Source organism: Schistocerca piceifrons, chromosome 2 (genome assembly GCF_021461385.2).
Source record: "Schistocerca piceifrons isolate TAMUIC-IGC-003096 chromosome 2, iqSchPice1.1, whole genome shotgun sequence".
Lineage (NCBI taxonomy): Eukaryota > Metazoa > Arthropoda > Insecta > Orthoptera > Acrididae > Schistocerca > Schistocerca piceifrons.
Window position 1 is genome coordinate 581,199,549 of NC_060139.1, and position 12,975 is coordinate 581,212,523.

At 43.6% G+C, this 12,975-nt stretch overlaps 1 protein-coding gene across 2 annotated transcripts in view; it reads right to left on the reverse strand.

The window, feature by feature from the left end:
* Window positions 1–387: 387 nt before the first annotated feature.
* LOC124776965 overlaps window positions 388–12,975 on the reverse strand; it is a 252,457-nt gene continuing 239,869 nt past the window's right edge. For both annotated transcript variants that reach the window (XM_047252205.1, XM_047252204.1), the window contains one exon: window positions 388–593. In XM_047252205.1, the coding sequence (XP_047108161.1) occupies window positions 588–593 (6 nt within the window). In that variant the 3' untranslated portion in view covers window positions 388–587. The remainder of the gene's footprint in view (window positions 594–12,975) is intronic.

A 12,975-nucleotide genomic window follows, 5' to 3' on the forward strand; every position in this document is an offset into this window, starting at 1 on the left:
AGTAACAACTCCAGTCATAAAAACTGACAACAGCTGGGAGCATAGTGTGCTGACCACATGACCCTCCAAATTTGTGTCCTGTGATGCCTATTGGCCAAGGCCAACACAACAGTAAATCGGTGCTATTGGATCTTCCAAGGCCTGTTTCGATTGCATTTATATGATCCAGAATAAAACAACTGCATACAAATGATAAATGAGTGCATTTGTAATATTGTGACACATAATAATGATTCTAATTTTAGAACTGAAAAGGAATAGGTCCTAGTATATATCAAGATTATGAGTACTATCAGTAGACAGTCATTATAGTACTGGTGCGGAAATATGTAGTTGTAATAGCAACAGAATTTCTAGTATACACTATAAATTAATTAAAATAGAAAATGTTTTTTAAATTTCTGTAAGTATTTGTATTACTGCTACTTTTAACATATGATTTGACAAGCACTAAGCATATGAAGACATATTTTTACAGCAATTCTCAAGAGAACATCAAGAGGAAGACTGCATCACTGACTCAAGTCTGTTGTGAGATCACTTAGTAATCACTTGAAGGTGAACATGGGCTTCTTGGTTCCTGCTGTTCAACACTGCAAAGAAAACAAAGAAATCAAATTTCTAGACACAGATTATGAAGTATTTTAGAAATAATTTTTCATTTCTTAGTTATGTGATAAATGAAAAGCATAGTAATGTTGTCAGCTGGAGAGGACTAAAAACAGAAGCTTACTTGAGATCTATGCTTCTAAGAAACCACACAAAATGTAGATGCAGATGTGAGAAGTAGAGGAGTACAAATTAAAAACAGTTAATGAAGAAGGAGTAAGAAGAAGAAAGAAGCCATAGTTAAAATAAAAAAACAACACATCAAAACAATAAGAATGTGTGACTTTTTCATAACAAAAATGTAGTAGTATGTATGTATAAATTAGTAGTGTTTAGCTATATAATTTTAACAGCCACCACTTGGAGCACGTTCATAGCAATTCACTACATGTTTGTGGAAAGTTTTGAATTTTATAGTGTCGGCTGCAGTCAGTAGAAAAGATGCTGTAAATTATGATGATTGCAGTATTATAGTTTTTAGAGGTCACAGAAAAAATGAATTATACAACTTGACATAAGTTGCAAAGACTTCTATCATGACAGTGCACAGCTAACAATAGATAATTTTTTTATATATGAGGACACAAATGAGTTATACGATTTTACATAAGTTGCAAACACTTCTGTCTTAAATGTACACAGCTGACAACAGATAGTTTGTTTTATATATGGGGATACAAAAATTAACATTAGATCTTTTGCAGAGGTCACCTGAATCACAATACTCAGTTATCTATAGTAGAAAATTCACAATCAAATATTTAATTGGAAAAACGAGTTATGGTTTTTAAAAGATGTCTTTTAAAAACATTAGCTGAATTGATGTTTATATGTGATTGTCAGTTTTAAATTTAAAACACTTTCAGATAAATCAATATAAAACGTTTATCTACAAAATTATTATGTTAAAACTGCTTAGCACAAATATAATTGTGCAACAGATCTTATAGCAGATTAAGTTCTCTATTTGAAAAATTGATTCAAAATTATTACTTCAGAGACCCAGTTTTAAAAATTCTCAAGTGTAGCTGAAAGGGAAAACTGATGAATTAACCAAACTGCAGTATGATGAGCTAACATAGAAAAATAAAGAAATTAGCATAATAATATATACACAGCAAGTTTTCTCAATAATCACTCTAATTCAATCCAGAAAACTTATACAAACAGCTCAAAAGATGGTCTACTGAAATATATACAAGAAAGAATTAAATGAATTTTCTGTTGGTCTAACCTATTCTATTCTAGAAATATCAAAACAATTAGCTCTGTTTCAGTCAAAGCTGTCACAAAGTGGATAATATTTTAAATAAAATTTTAAAAGCCAGTTATCCTGCAGATCTTTCTTCCTTATTCATACAGATAATAGAATCACTTACAGATCTTTCTTTTTCCTAGTTGTAATGCTTATTCTTGAGATTTATTTGAATATCCATTAATTAGTTTAGTTATTAAAATCGTACACAGTTCTGAAAAAGTTAAGTTCATTTCCGAAAATACATTAATTTTAGGTTACCTCCTGTTTGGATTTAAGAAGGGCTTGTTTACTGAAAGTATCAACCATAGGATAAAATATTTAAATGGCAAAATCGCTATTAAATGTTAACATTTTGGAAGTATGATTAACAATTATTATTTCCTTAAAATTTGTGTAACAGCAAGGAGACAGACATACAAAGGAGCTCCATCAGTTTATAAACAGATTAATGTTCTGTGTGAGATCAGAGACTTGCATTTTTCCCAAAGCTTTCAAATTACAGTTGTATCATGTTCTTCTGATATGGTAAAGATGTCAAAACTTTTACTGATAGAGAAATAACATTCTCTTTAGTGACAGAATAACATCTTAATCAATTTTTTTTGGATGTGTTCATAAGAGTTTTGTAAACACACAATTGTTTCTGTAGTTTCAGCATGAAGAAGGATAGCAAATAATGTAATCCTACTTACTGTGCATATATTGGGTGATCGAAAAGTCAGTATAAATTTGAAAACTGAATAAATCACGGAACAATGTAGACAGAGAGCTACAAATTGACACACATGCTTGGAATGACATGGGGTTTTATTAGAACCAAAAAAATACAAACGTTCAAAAAATATCCGACAGATGGCGCTTCATCTGATCAGAATGGCAATAATTAGCATAACAGAGTAAGACAAAGCAAAGATGATGTTCTTTACAGGAAATGCTCAATATGTTCACCATCATTCCTCAACAATAGCTGTAGTCGAGGAATTATGTCGTGAACAGCACTGTAAAGCATGTCAGGAGTTATGGTGAGGCATTGGCGTCGGATGTTGTCTTCCAGCATCCCTAGAGATGTCGGTCGATCACGATACACTTGCGACTTCAGGTAACCCCAAAGCCAATACTCGCACGGACTGAGGTCTGGAGACCTGGGAGGCCAAGCATGACGAAAGTGGCGGCTGAGCACACGATCATCACCAAACGACGCGCACAAGAGATCTTTCACGCGTCTAGAAATACTTTTTTTGGGTCTAGTAAAACCCCATGTCATTCCAAGCATGTGTGTCAATTTTTACCTCTCTATCTACGTTACTCCGTGGTTTATTAAGTTTTCAAATTTATACTGACTTTTTGATCACCCGGTACATTACAGCAGTGTAGCGACAGGTCTAAGTCTTCGCGAAAAAGTAATAAGAATTGGTAAGTGAGCCACAAGAAGGAATCCATTAGTTACCACAGGCTGGAAGCCACCTGCCTGGCAACGCATAGGACAGAATAAATAGAAAGGCAAGCAGGTTGCTTAACGAAGGCAGCTGACCACAGCAGAAAATAGCACAGCACAGCAATAGCCACCGCGATGGACGAGGCGATGTCACTGCACCAGGGCTAGTCTCTGTTATGAACGTCATGACTAGCCACGAGTTTTAGGGAAAAAATATGTCTGAGAGAGGAGACGTGCAAATAGTGCTGTATTTTGAAGCAGAGCAGATTCGTCATTGACTCTTCATCGAGCCATCTTCTCCATATCGCCGCTGAGTTCTGTAGTACCACTATGATGCCAGAGCCACCTCAGGCTACAGGACAATAGAGCATTGTTGTTAGCAGCAGCCACAGATTCGAGTCCGGGCTGCAGCCCCTGTCTTGAGTGCAGTTCCTGGTGGGACTTGGTGCCTCAGCAGCGCCAGTCTGCCACTGTCGCTTGCTGCTGCCAGTACCGAATTCTAAGAGGAACTTGTTGCCAAACCACCAACTACTATCTGACTCCTGTGCAGGAGCAACGGGTCGAATCCCGAACAGAGCTGTCTCTGTGTCCCAGCCCGGTGAATGGCATTGGGGCACAGGAGGCTGAACAGAGGGCCACTGTCATCGTCAAGAGAAGAAGTGCGCTGCTGATGACACAACTGGCCTACTAAGCTGCCACCTGTCCATGGGCCTTCTGTCAGAATTTCTGGGGGTGACACAGCATTCTGGGTGGATACTGTCACCCATACCTCACTAATGGCCAGGGTCAACGAGAAGAGGCATGACTTCTTCCGTGGATCGCTAAATAACATGTACAGAAGCTAATTAAGACGCTGTTTTGTTGCCAAAGGTGTTTGACTGGGCCACTTCGACCCCACCACTCATCCTCCGCAGGCTTCAGTAGGAACGATGCACGAGTAAATTTGCAGGTGAATAGGAGCTGTACAGTGTGCAAATACTTAGTACGCAGAGCCGTCAGCTCCAGTAGCAACAACTGCTCTTACCCGGCTAAGCTCGGATGACAGCTATGCCTATGTCATTCCATACTGGTTCATTTCTATTGCAGAGTTCATCAGTCTTAGTGCCTGGCAAGTGGTGGAGTGCCAGACTATAGGGAACCAATGGCTCGGTGTTTTCAAAGGGAGAGAAACCTTGAGAAAGGGAGAACGTGCTGGCCAGGAAAACAGTCAGACACCCTCTGTAAAGGGGTAGGTCAGGACAACATGGGCAATGTGAGGTCTGCTGCTACCTTGTTGGAAGATTGGACCTAATGGCAAGGTGATATTCTGGCCATAACACCGTAGAAATGTAACAACTATGTTAACAAGAAGTACCAACACGCCAGTTGCTAGGCACATACGACGATGGCAAATACAATCTGGTAAATCAGTCCTCCTCGCATTTTCCACACTTGGACACGTCCATCGTAATAGTGCATTCAGATTCGGGAGTCGTCTGAAAAGAAAGGGTAGTGCTACTGTGCTGTCCAGTGTTGCTGTTTGTGGCACCACTGTTGGCGCACCTGTGTCTGTGTCGCATCACTTGAAGCTGCAACAGCTGTCACCGTGTTGACAGTTCATGGTGCTCCATACATATACCTTGCTCCAGACGACATCGTATTATCCGTACGGATACTTGTCTTGTTGCAAGGAAACGTACACTCTGACTCAACGTCCGTGGAGTGGCTGCACAGTTATGCACAGCCGAGCAAACTGTATGTCTGTCGTCTCGTACAGCAGTAGCCTGGGGCGCTTGAGATCATGCATGGTGTTGAATACGGTCCTCTTGACACCATTGTTTTCCACATTCGCTTGACAATCGTAGGATCGCGATCAACGCGAGTAGCAATATTGCGGAACGATAAATTGCAGTCACAGTACGCTACGAACTTGCTGCTGATAAATGGCGACACGTGCAGGTAGACGTTTCCCGTTCTTCGCGAGGCACGTCATCTCGCAAACCAACAATATTCACCTGCGATTACTAAACGAGAAACCCTCTGCATAATCTTCCCTTAGTTATAGGGTAAAGGCGCTACCCCTGTCCACTTTGTGCGGTTGCCCTGAAAGCTAATAATCTACACTTAACGTCTGCAGGGTGACGCAAAATCCATTAATATTTCAAAACTCAATACCTCACGGGATAATGTAAGTAGACACTTAAAAATTGACGCTCATGCTTGAAATGGCATCGGATTTTATTGAAACAAAAAAATTGCACAAAATTACCAACAGACAGAGCTTTGTATGACACAAAACCAGTAATTAGCATAACAACTGATTTTTAGCAAAGATGATGTTCTTTATAACAAATACTCAACTACCGGCTGTTACTCATTAAAAAAACGTGTAAGTCTAGGGGCAACGAGGTGAACAGCACTGCATGGCATGTTAGTAGGTATGGTGTAAAACTGCATCTCTAATGACGTCTGATGATTGCAGTAGACTTGCGACTTCAGGTAACCCCAATACCAATAATTATGCGGATTGAAGTCTGGGGACCTGGGAGGCCCAACATGACGGAAGTGACGGCCCAACACACAATACTCACCAAACGATGTGCGCAAGAGATCTTTCAAACGTGTAACAATATGGAGTTGAGCGCCATCCTCTGTAAGTCTTACCGGCCGGGGTGGCTTAGCGGTTCTAGGCGCTACAGTCTGAAACCGCGCGACCGCTACGGTCGCAGGTTCGAATCCTGCCTCGGGCATGGATGTGTGTGCTGTCCTTAGGTTAGTTAGGTTTAAGTAGTTCTAAGTTCTAGGGGACTGATGACCTCAGAAGTTGGGTCCCATAGTGCTCAGAGCCATTTGAACCATTTGTTTCTGTAAGTCTTACCTTGCAGCAGGTGTTTATCAGCCAGGCTAGCGATGATGTGATTCTGTTAACATATCAGGGTACCTTGCACCCGTCACGCTGACAGTTTGAAAAGCAGCACCTCGCATTTCCTCGAAGAAAAAGGTTTCGATCACGACCGATGGGGTAAGTCAACCTCACACCGTGACCTTCTCGTCATGCAGTGGGGCTTCCATGACAACTCTACGATATTCTGCGGTTGTGGGTGTTAACAGATCCTTCGAGGGTGAAATGAGCTTCGTTAGTGCAGCACCATCTGTTGGCCGGTTTTTGCACTCATCTTTGGTTTAAGTAAAACCTCACGTCACTTCAGGCAAGTGTATCAAGTCTTACCTCTCTACCTACATTATTCCTTGAATTAACGCATTTTCAAATGTTAATGGACTTCCGGGTCACACTGGACATTTACATGACTACCTGCAATTAACGGTTAAGTGCCTTGCAGAAGATTCATAGAAACATTTTCATTCACACGATTTCTCTACACGGCTCGTGTTGTCTGTAGTTCAACCATGCCTAGACGGTCAATACCGCGGTTCGATCGCGTCCGTATTGTTATATTGTCCCAGAAAGGGGTCTCAACAAGGGAAGTGTCCAGGCGTCTCGGAGTGATCCAAAGAAATGTTGGTCGGACATGGAGGAGATGCAGAGAGACAGGAAGCGTCGATTACATGCCTCGCTCAAGTCGCCCAAGAGCTACTATTGCAGTGGATGACCGCTACCTACGAATTATGGATCGGAGGAACCCTGACAGCAACGCCACCATGTTGAGTAATGCTTTTCGTGCAGCCATAGGACGTCGTGTTATGACTCAAACTGTGCGCGATAGGCTGCATGACGCGCAACTTCACTCCTGACTTCCATGTCGAGGTCCATCTTTGCAACCACAACACCATGCAGCGCGGTTCAGATGGGCCCAATAACATGCCGAATGTACCACTCAGGAATGGCATCACGTTCTCTTCACAGGTGAATGTCGCATATGCCTTCAACCAGAAAATAGCACTACGGTCGCAGGTTCGAATCCTGTCTCGGGCGTGGATGTGTGTGATGTCCTTAGGTTAGTTAGGTTTAAGTAGTTCTAAGTTCTAGGGGACTGATGACCTCAGACGTTAAGTCCCATAGTGCTCAGAGCCATAAAATAGTCGGTGACGTGTTTGGAGGCACCCCAGTCAGGCTGAACGCCTTAGACACACTGTTCAGCGAGTGCAGCAAGGTGGAGGTTCCCTGCTGTTTTGGGGTGGCATTATGTGGGGCCGACGTACGCCGCTAATGCCACCCTCCGACTGATAGTGCAACCATATCGGCAGCATGTTGGAGCGGCACTCGTCTTCATGGACGACAATTCGCGCCCCCATCGTGCACATCTTGTGAATGACTTCCTTCAGGGTAACGACATCGTTCGGCCAGAGTGGCCAACACATTCGCCAGACATGAACGATATCGAACACGCCCGGGATAGCTGTATGGACGACGTGATTCAGCAACCATTCTGAGGATCTACGCCGAAACGCCGTTGAGGAGTGGGACAATCTGGACCAACAGTGCCGTTGAATTTGTGGATAGTATGCCACGACCAATACAGGCATGCATCAATGCGAGAGGACGTGCTACTGGGTATTAGAGGTACCGGTGTGTACAGAAATCTGGACCACACCTCTGAAGGTCTCGCTGTATGGTGGTACAACATGCACTGTGTGGTTTTCATGAGCAAAAAAGGGCGGAAATGATATTTATGTTGGTCTATATTCCAATTTTGTGTACAGTTTCCGGAACCGAGGTGATGCAAAACTTTTTTTGATGAGTGTACAATATGAAATCTAGGTGTGCACTCTCCTTTATCAGTGTTTCACTAAACGCTACAAGTATGAACACAGATGACGAGACTATGGTTGTGGGTGCGTGTAATTAGGGGAATGTTGTTTTTTTCCCATTTCCGATTACATTCGTGAAGTGAGTCTTAGTGGATGGTTTTTTCTGTCTCCCGTCGCACAACTCCTGTGGTTTTACCTGTAGATACAGTGTGACTGTATCGGATCTGCTGTCGACAGCAGGCAAGCCTGTGAGTGTGCGCTTTACCTGGCTTGAGTGCTTCTCCACCCAGGTTGCAAGCTCATCCATGTGCATAGACTCTCACGCAAACAATTGATAAATATCCTGTTCCACTGTAGATATCGAGTAAAATAACGTGGCTCTTGTGCTGAAACACATTATCGTCCTGAGTGGCGGGCGACTCCATTCTCTGTTCCGAGGGGCGACCACCTCACCTCCCTGTCGCTGCCTACCTGCGCACTTACGGCGTTCTTGTTGGAAAATTTGGAAATTTGTGGTAAGTTTCTACTGAACCAAACTGCTGAGGTCATCGGTCCCTAGGCTTACACAGTATTTAAACTAAGTTACGCTAAGGACAACAACACACACATCCATGCCAGAGGGAGGACTTGAACCTCCAACGGGGGGAGCCGCGCGAAGCATGGCAAGGCGCCCTTAGACCGCTCGGCTACCCCGCGGGGACGTTCTTGTTGATCTCTCTTTACTACTAGGTGTCAAAGTGCAGCTGCCGGTCGCAGTGGCCGCTGGGCGCTACAGTCTGGTCGGCCGCGGTGCCGTGCGGTTCAAGGCGCTGCAGTCCGGAACCACGGGACTGCTACTGTCGCAGGTTCGAATCCTGCCTCGGGCATGGATGTGTGTGATGTCTTTAGGTTAGTTAGGTTTAAGCAGTTCTAAGTTCTAGGGGACTAATGACCTCAGATGTTAAGTCCCATAGTGCTCAGAGCCATTTGAACCATTTTTTGCTACAATCTGGAACCGCGCGACCGCTACGGTCGCAGGTTCGAATTCTGCCTCGGGCATGGATGTGTGTGATGTCTTTAGGTTAGTTAGGTTTAAGTAGTTCTAAGTTCTAGGTGACTTATGACCACAGCAGTTGAGTCCCATAGTGCTCAGAGCCATTTGAAAGTGCAGCTACTCATGGACGTTCAATGCGAACTGTAATTATCGTATGGAAACGAAACTCGATAGATATGCTAATGTGTTAACGTGTAACCGATTTAAGCTGGAAAAAAACATTAGTTCGGGTTGTGGTCATCAGGTGTAAGTCTGGGGCAGTACACTGTATGACGATATGACATTCATGCTGTCATTTGAAAAGCCACAAATGGAGTGAATAGTATGCCTATCGAGAAGAGAGGCCGTGCGCCTGTTATTGAAACTGTTATGTGAACGGCATCAATTACAGTGGTGCACTGAAGGAGTATCGTCAACTGAAGGTCTGAGGAGAAGCCCGATCTCATTAAATGGTTTAAAGAAGATGATAATGAAATTATAAAACAAAGGTGAGCTTGGTGTAGCACCTGTAAGAGGTATCTGTTGCTGTAACTGACCTTGCAGCACGTGTCCCAGATAGTGTAAGAGCTCGTGCAGTGTCAAAACAAATGTACGTCCCCTGATCAACAGTATAGAAAGTTTTGAGGTTTATTTTGCACTGGTGCTCGTCAAAGATACAGACGATGCTGCAACTGAGACCTCATGATCTGCAGCAACGGCAAGATTCTATGGAGTGATGGGGCACATTTTACACTACAGTGTGCAGTGAATACACAGAATGCCGAATTTGGGGTAGTGTTAAAGCGCATGTTGTGTACGAAGAGCCAATGCACTCGCCGTAGGTGACTGTGTGGTGTGGATTCAGAAGCACCTATACTCTCGGTCAGTTCTGTTTCGAAGTGAATACAGCCAGAGGGCTTGTCAAATGTACCGTGACTTTGCACGTTATCGAGACCTCCTTTTACGGCATGCAATTCCTGCTTTGGAAGAGCGCAACAGTGTGGAAACCACTGTTTTCATGTCCCTCTTAATGCAACTTTCCATGAACGTATTGTCTCCAGAGGTTTTCCAGACACGTGGCCTGCAAGATCTGAATCCACGTGACTCTTCGCTCTGGAGATATCTACAAGAAAGCGTTTACCATGGATTCGTTCGTCCTCCACCCGATATGAAGATTAATATACAGGACAACGTTGTTCACATTCCACCGGAACTGCTGCGAGCAACTGTTAATCACGTAGTTTTACGGACGCAGCATCTCGTCGACGTTTCCGGTGTTATATTGAACAAAGTGTGTTAGTGGAGATTAATAATAAAGTCAGTATTACGCCTTTCTCACTTGTTTGGCCGTTTCTCCCCACGTCCCGTTCCTCAACCACTACGTACGGAAACATTTCTATATGTCTTTGTTGCATTCACAGTGCCAATTTGCACCTCGTTGCCAAAACTTGAGGTAATATTTTGTGCATTCCGGCAGACTAGGTCAATTCCAGCAGGACAATGTGAACCGCCATGTGCATTCACAGTGCTAATTGGCACCCCGTTGCCAAAACCTGAGGTAATCTTTTTAAGGTAAATCGGTTCCAGATTAACACATTAGCATATCTACCAGGTTTCGCTGCCATACGATAATTACAGCTCACACTGGACCTCTGTGTGTGCTGTTGCACTTTAATTATAACCATCGACTAGGTATCATGGCACCTTAGTCTCTGTGCTCCGTAGATGGAGGGAAAGTTCTTCGTAATTAAGTATGCGTTATTATAAGCATACCTGTAAATTTATGTCAAAATAGGTAAAGTAGAAAACAAAAACCCTTCTTTAAAAACTCTGAAAGGGTTGCAGGAATTGCTAGCTATCCAATGACAATATACAGAGAATCAAGACGGAGAGGAAGACATAGCTAGAAGTATTTTCCAATACATCATATTTTCAAGGCAGATGTGAAAGATTGAGAAGAAAATTTTGTATTTACGTAACACTGCTGAACAAGTTGCCAGGCGTCTGACACATAATCTCCACAAGACGCATGTCCTTTCTTTTACATTGAAACGTTAAAGAAACTGGTACACCTTTCTAGTATCGTGTAGGGTCCCGCGAGGACGCAGAAGTGCCGTAACACGACGTAGCATGGACTCGACTAATGTCTGAAGTAGAGCTGGAGGGAACTGACACCATGAATCTTGCAGGTTTGACCATAAATTCGTTAGAGTACGAGGGGGTGGGGAACTCTTCTGAACAGCACGTTGCAAGACATGCCAGATATGCTCAATAATGTTCACGTCTGCGGAGTTCGGTGGCCAGCGGAAGTGTTTAAACTCAGAACAGTGTTCCTGCAGCCACTCTGTAGCAATTCCGAACGTGTGGGATGTCACATTGTCCTGCTGAAATTGTCCAAGTCTGCCGGAATGCACAATGGACACGAATGGATGCAGGTGATCAGACAGGATGCTTACATACGCGGCACCTGTCAGAGTCGTATCTAGACATATAAGGGTACCATATCACTCCAATTGCGCGCCCTACACCATTAGAGAGCTTCCACCAGCTTGAACAGTTCCCTGTTGACATGCAGGGTCCATGGATTCATGAGGTTGTCTCCATATCCGTATACGACCATCCTCTCGATACAATTTGAAACGAGACTCGTCCGACCAGGCAACATGTGTCCAGTCATTAACAGTCCGATGTCGGTGTTGACGGGCCAAGGCGAGGCGTAAAGCTTTGTGTCATGCAGTCATCAAAGGTACACGAGTGGGCTTCGGCCCCGAAAACCCATATCGATGATGTCTCATTGAAAGGTTCGCACGCTGACACTTGTTGATGGCCCAGCATTGAAATCTGTAGCAATTTGCTGAAGGGTTGCACTTCTGTCACGTTGAACGACTGTCTCTCGTCGTTGGTCCCGTTTTTGCGGGATCTTTTTCCGGCCGCAGCGATGTGAGAGATTTGATGTTTCACCGGATTCCTGACATTCACTCACTGTACACTCGTGAAATGGCCGTACGTGAAATTCCCACTTCATCGCTACCTCGGAGATGCTGTGTCCCATCGCTTGTGCGCCGACTATAACACAACGTTCAAACTCACTTAAATCTTGATAACCTGCCATTGTAGCAGCAGTAACCGATGTAACAACTGTGCCAGACATTAGTTGTCTTATATAAACGTTGACGACCGCAGTGCCGTATTCTGCCTGTTTACATACCTCTGTATTTGAATACGCATGCCTATACCAGTTTCTTTGGCGCTTCAGTGTATATTGTCGGTATTGCATTAAGAGATGATGTCTGCTACGCTACATTCCTGCCCATTTTTTTGTTTTATGAGATTTCCTTCTGGTGTTGTTTATTAATACTGTCATTTGCAGACTCCCTAGCTATAGTTTTTCAAGTAATGAGAGACAAGCATTTGTGTTACCGAACTGCACCTGCCGTACCTGCGACGGCCACTCATAATGGAGCCCTCACCACTGCCGTTCTCCTCTCCCATACGTGCGCCAAATGCATATGTACCGGTATCGGTGAAGCTGTTCTGGACTCACTCTAACTTTTAATTTCTAGATCTCCTAGCCGTTCTCGAGAACCTAGTTTTCATTGTGCTTTATTGTCCGCAACTCGTGGTCGTGCGGTAGCGTTCTCGCTTCCCACGCCCGAGTTCCCGGGTTCGATTCCCGGCGGGGTTAGGGATTTTCTCTGCCTCGTGTTGACTGGGTATTGTGTGACGTCCTTAGGTTAGTTAGGTTTAAGTAGTTCTAAGTTTTAGGGGACTGATGACCATAGATGTTAAGTCCCATAGTGCTCAGAGCCATTGTGCTTTATTCTCCGAAAGTTGGCTGCAAAATTTCGAAATATGATATACATGGTGTCCCATGAGGAGTGGTCAATATTCAGGGATATGACAGCAACGCTCATTTAAAGCAAAAAAATGTCGTATGGAAATACGCGCTGTTCCGACTGGTTTCCGAGACAG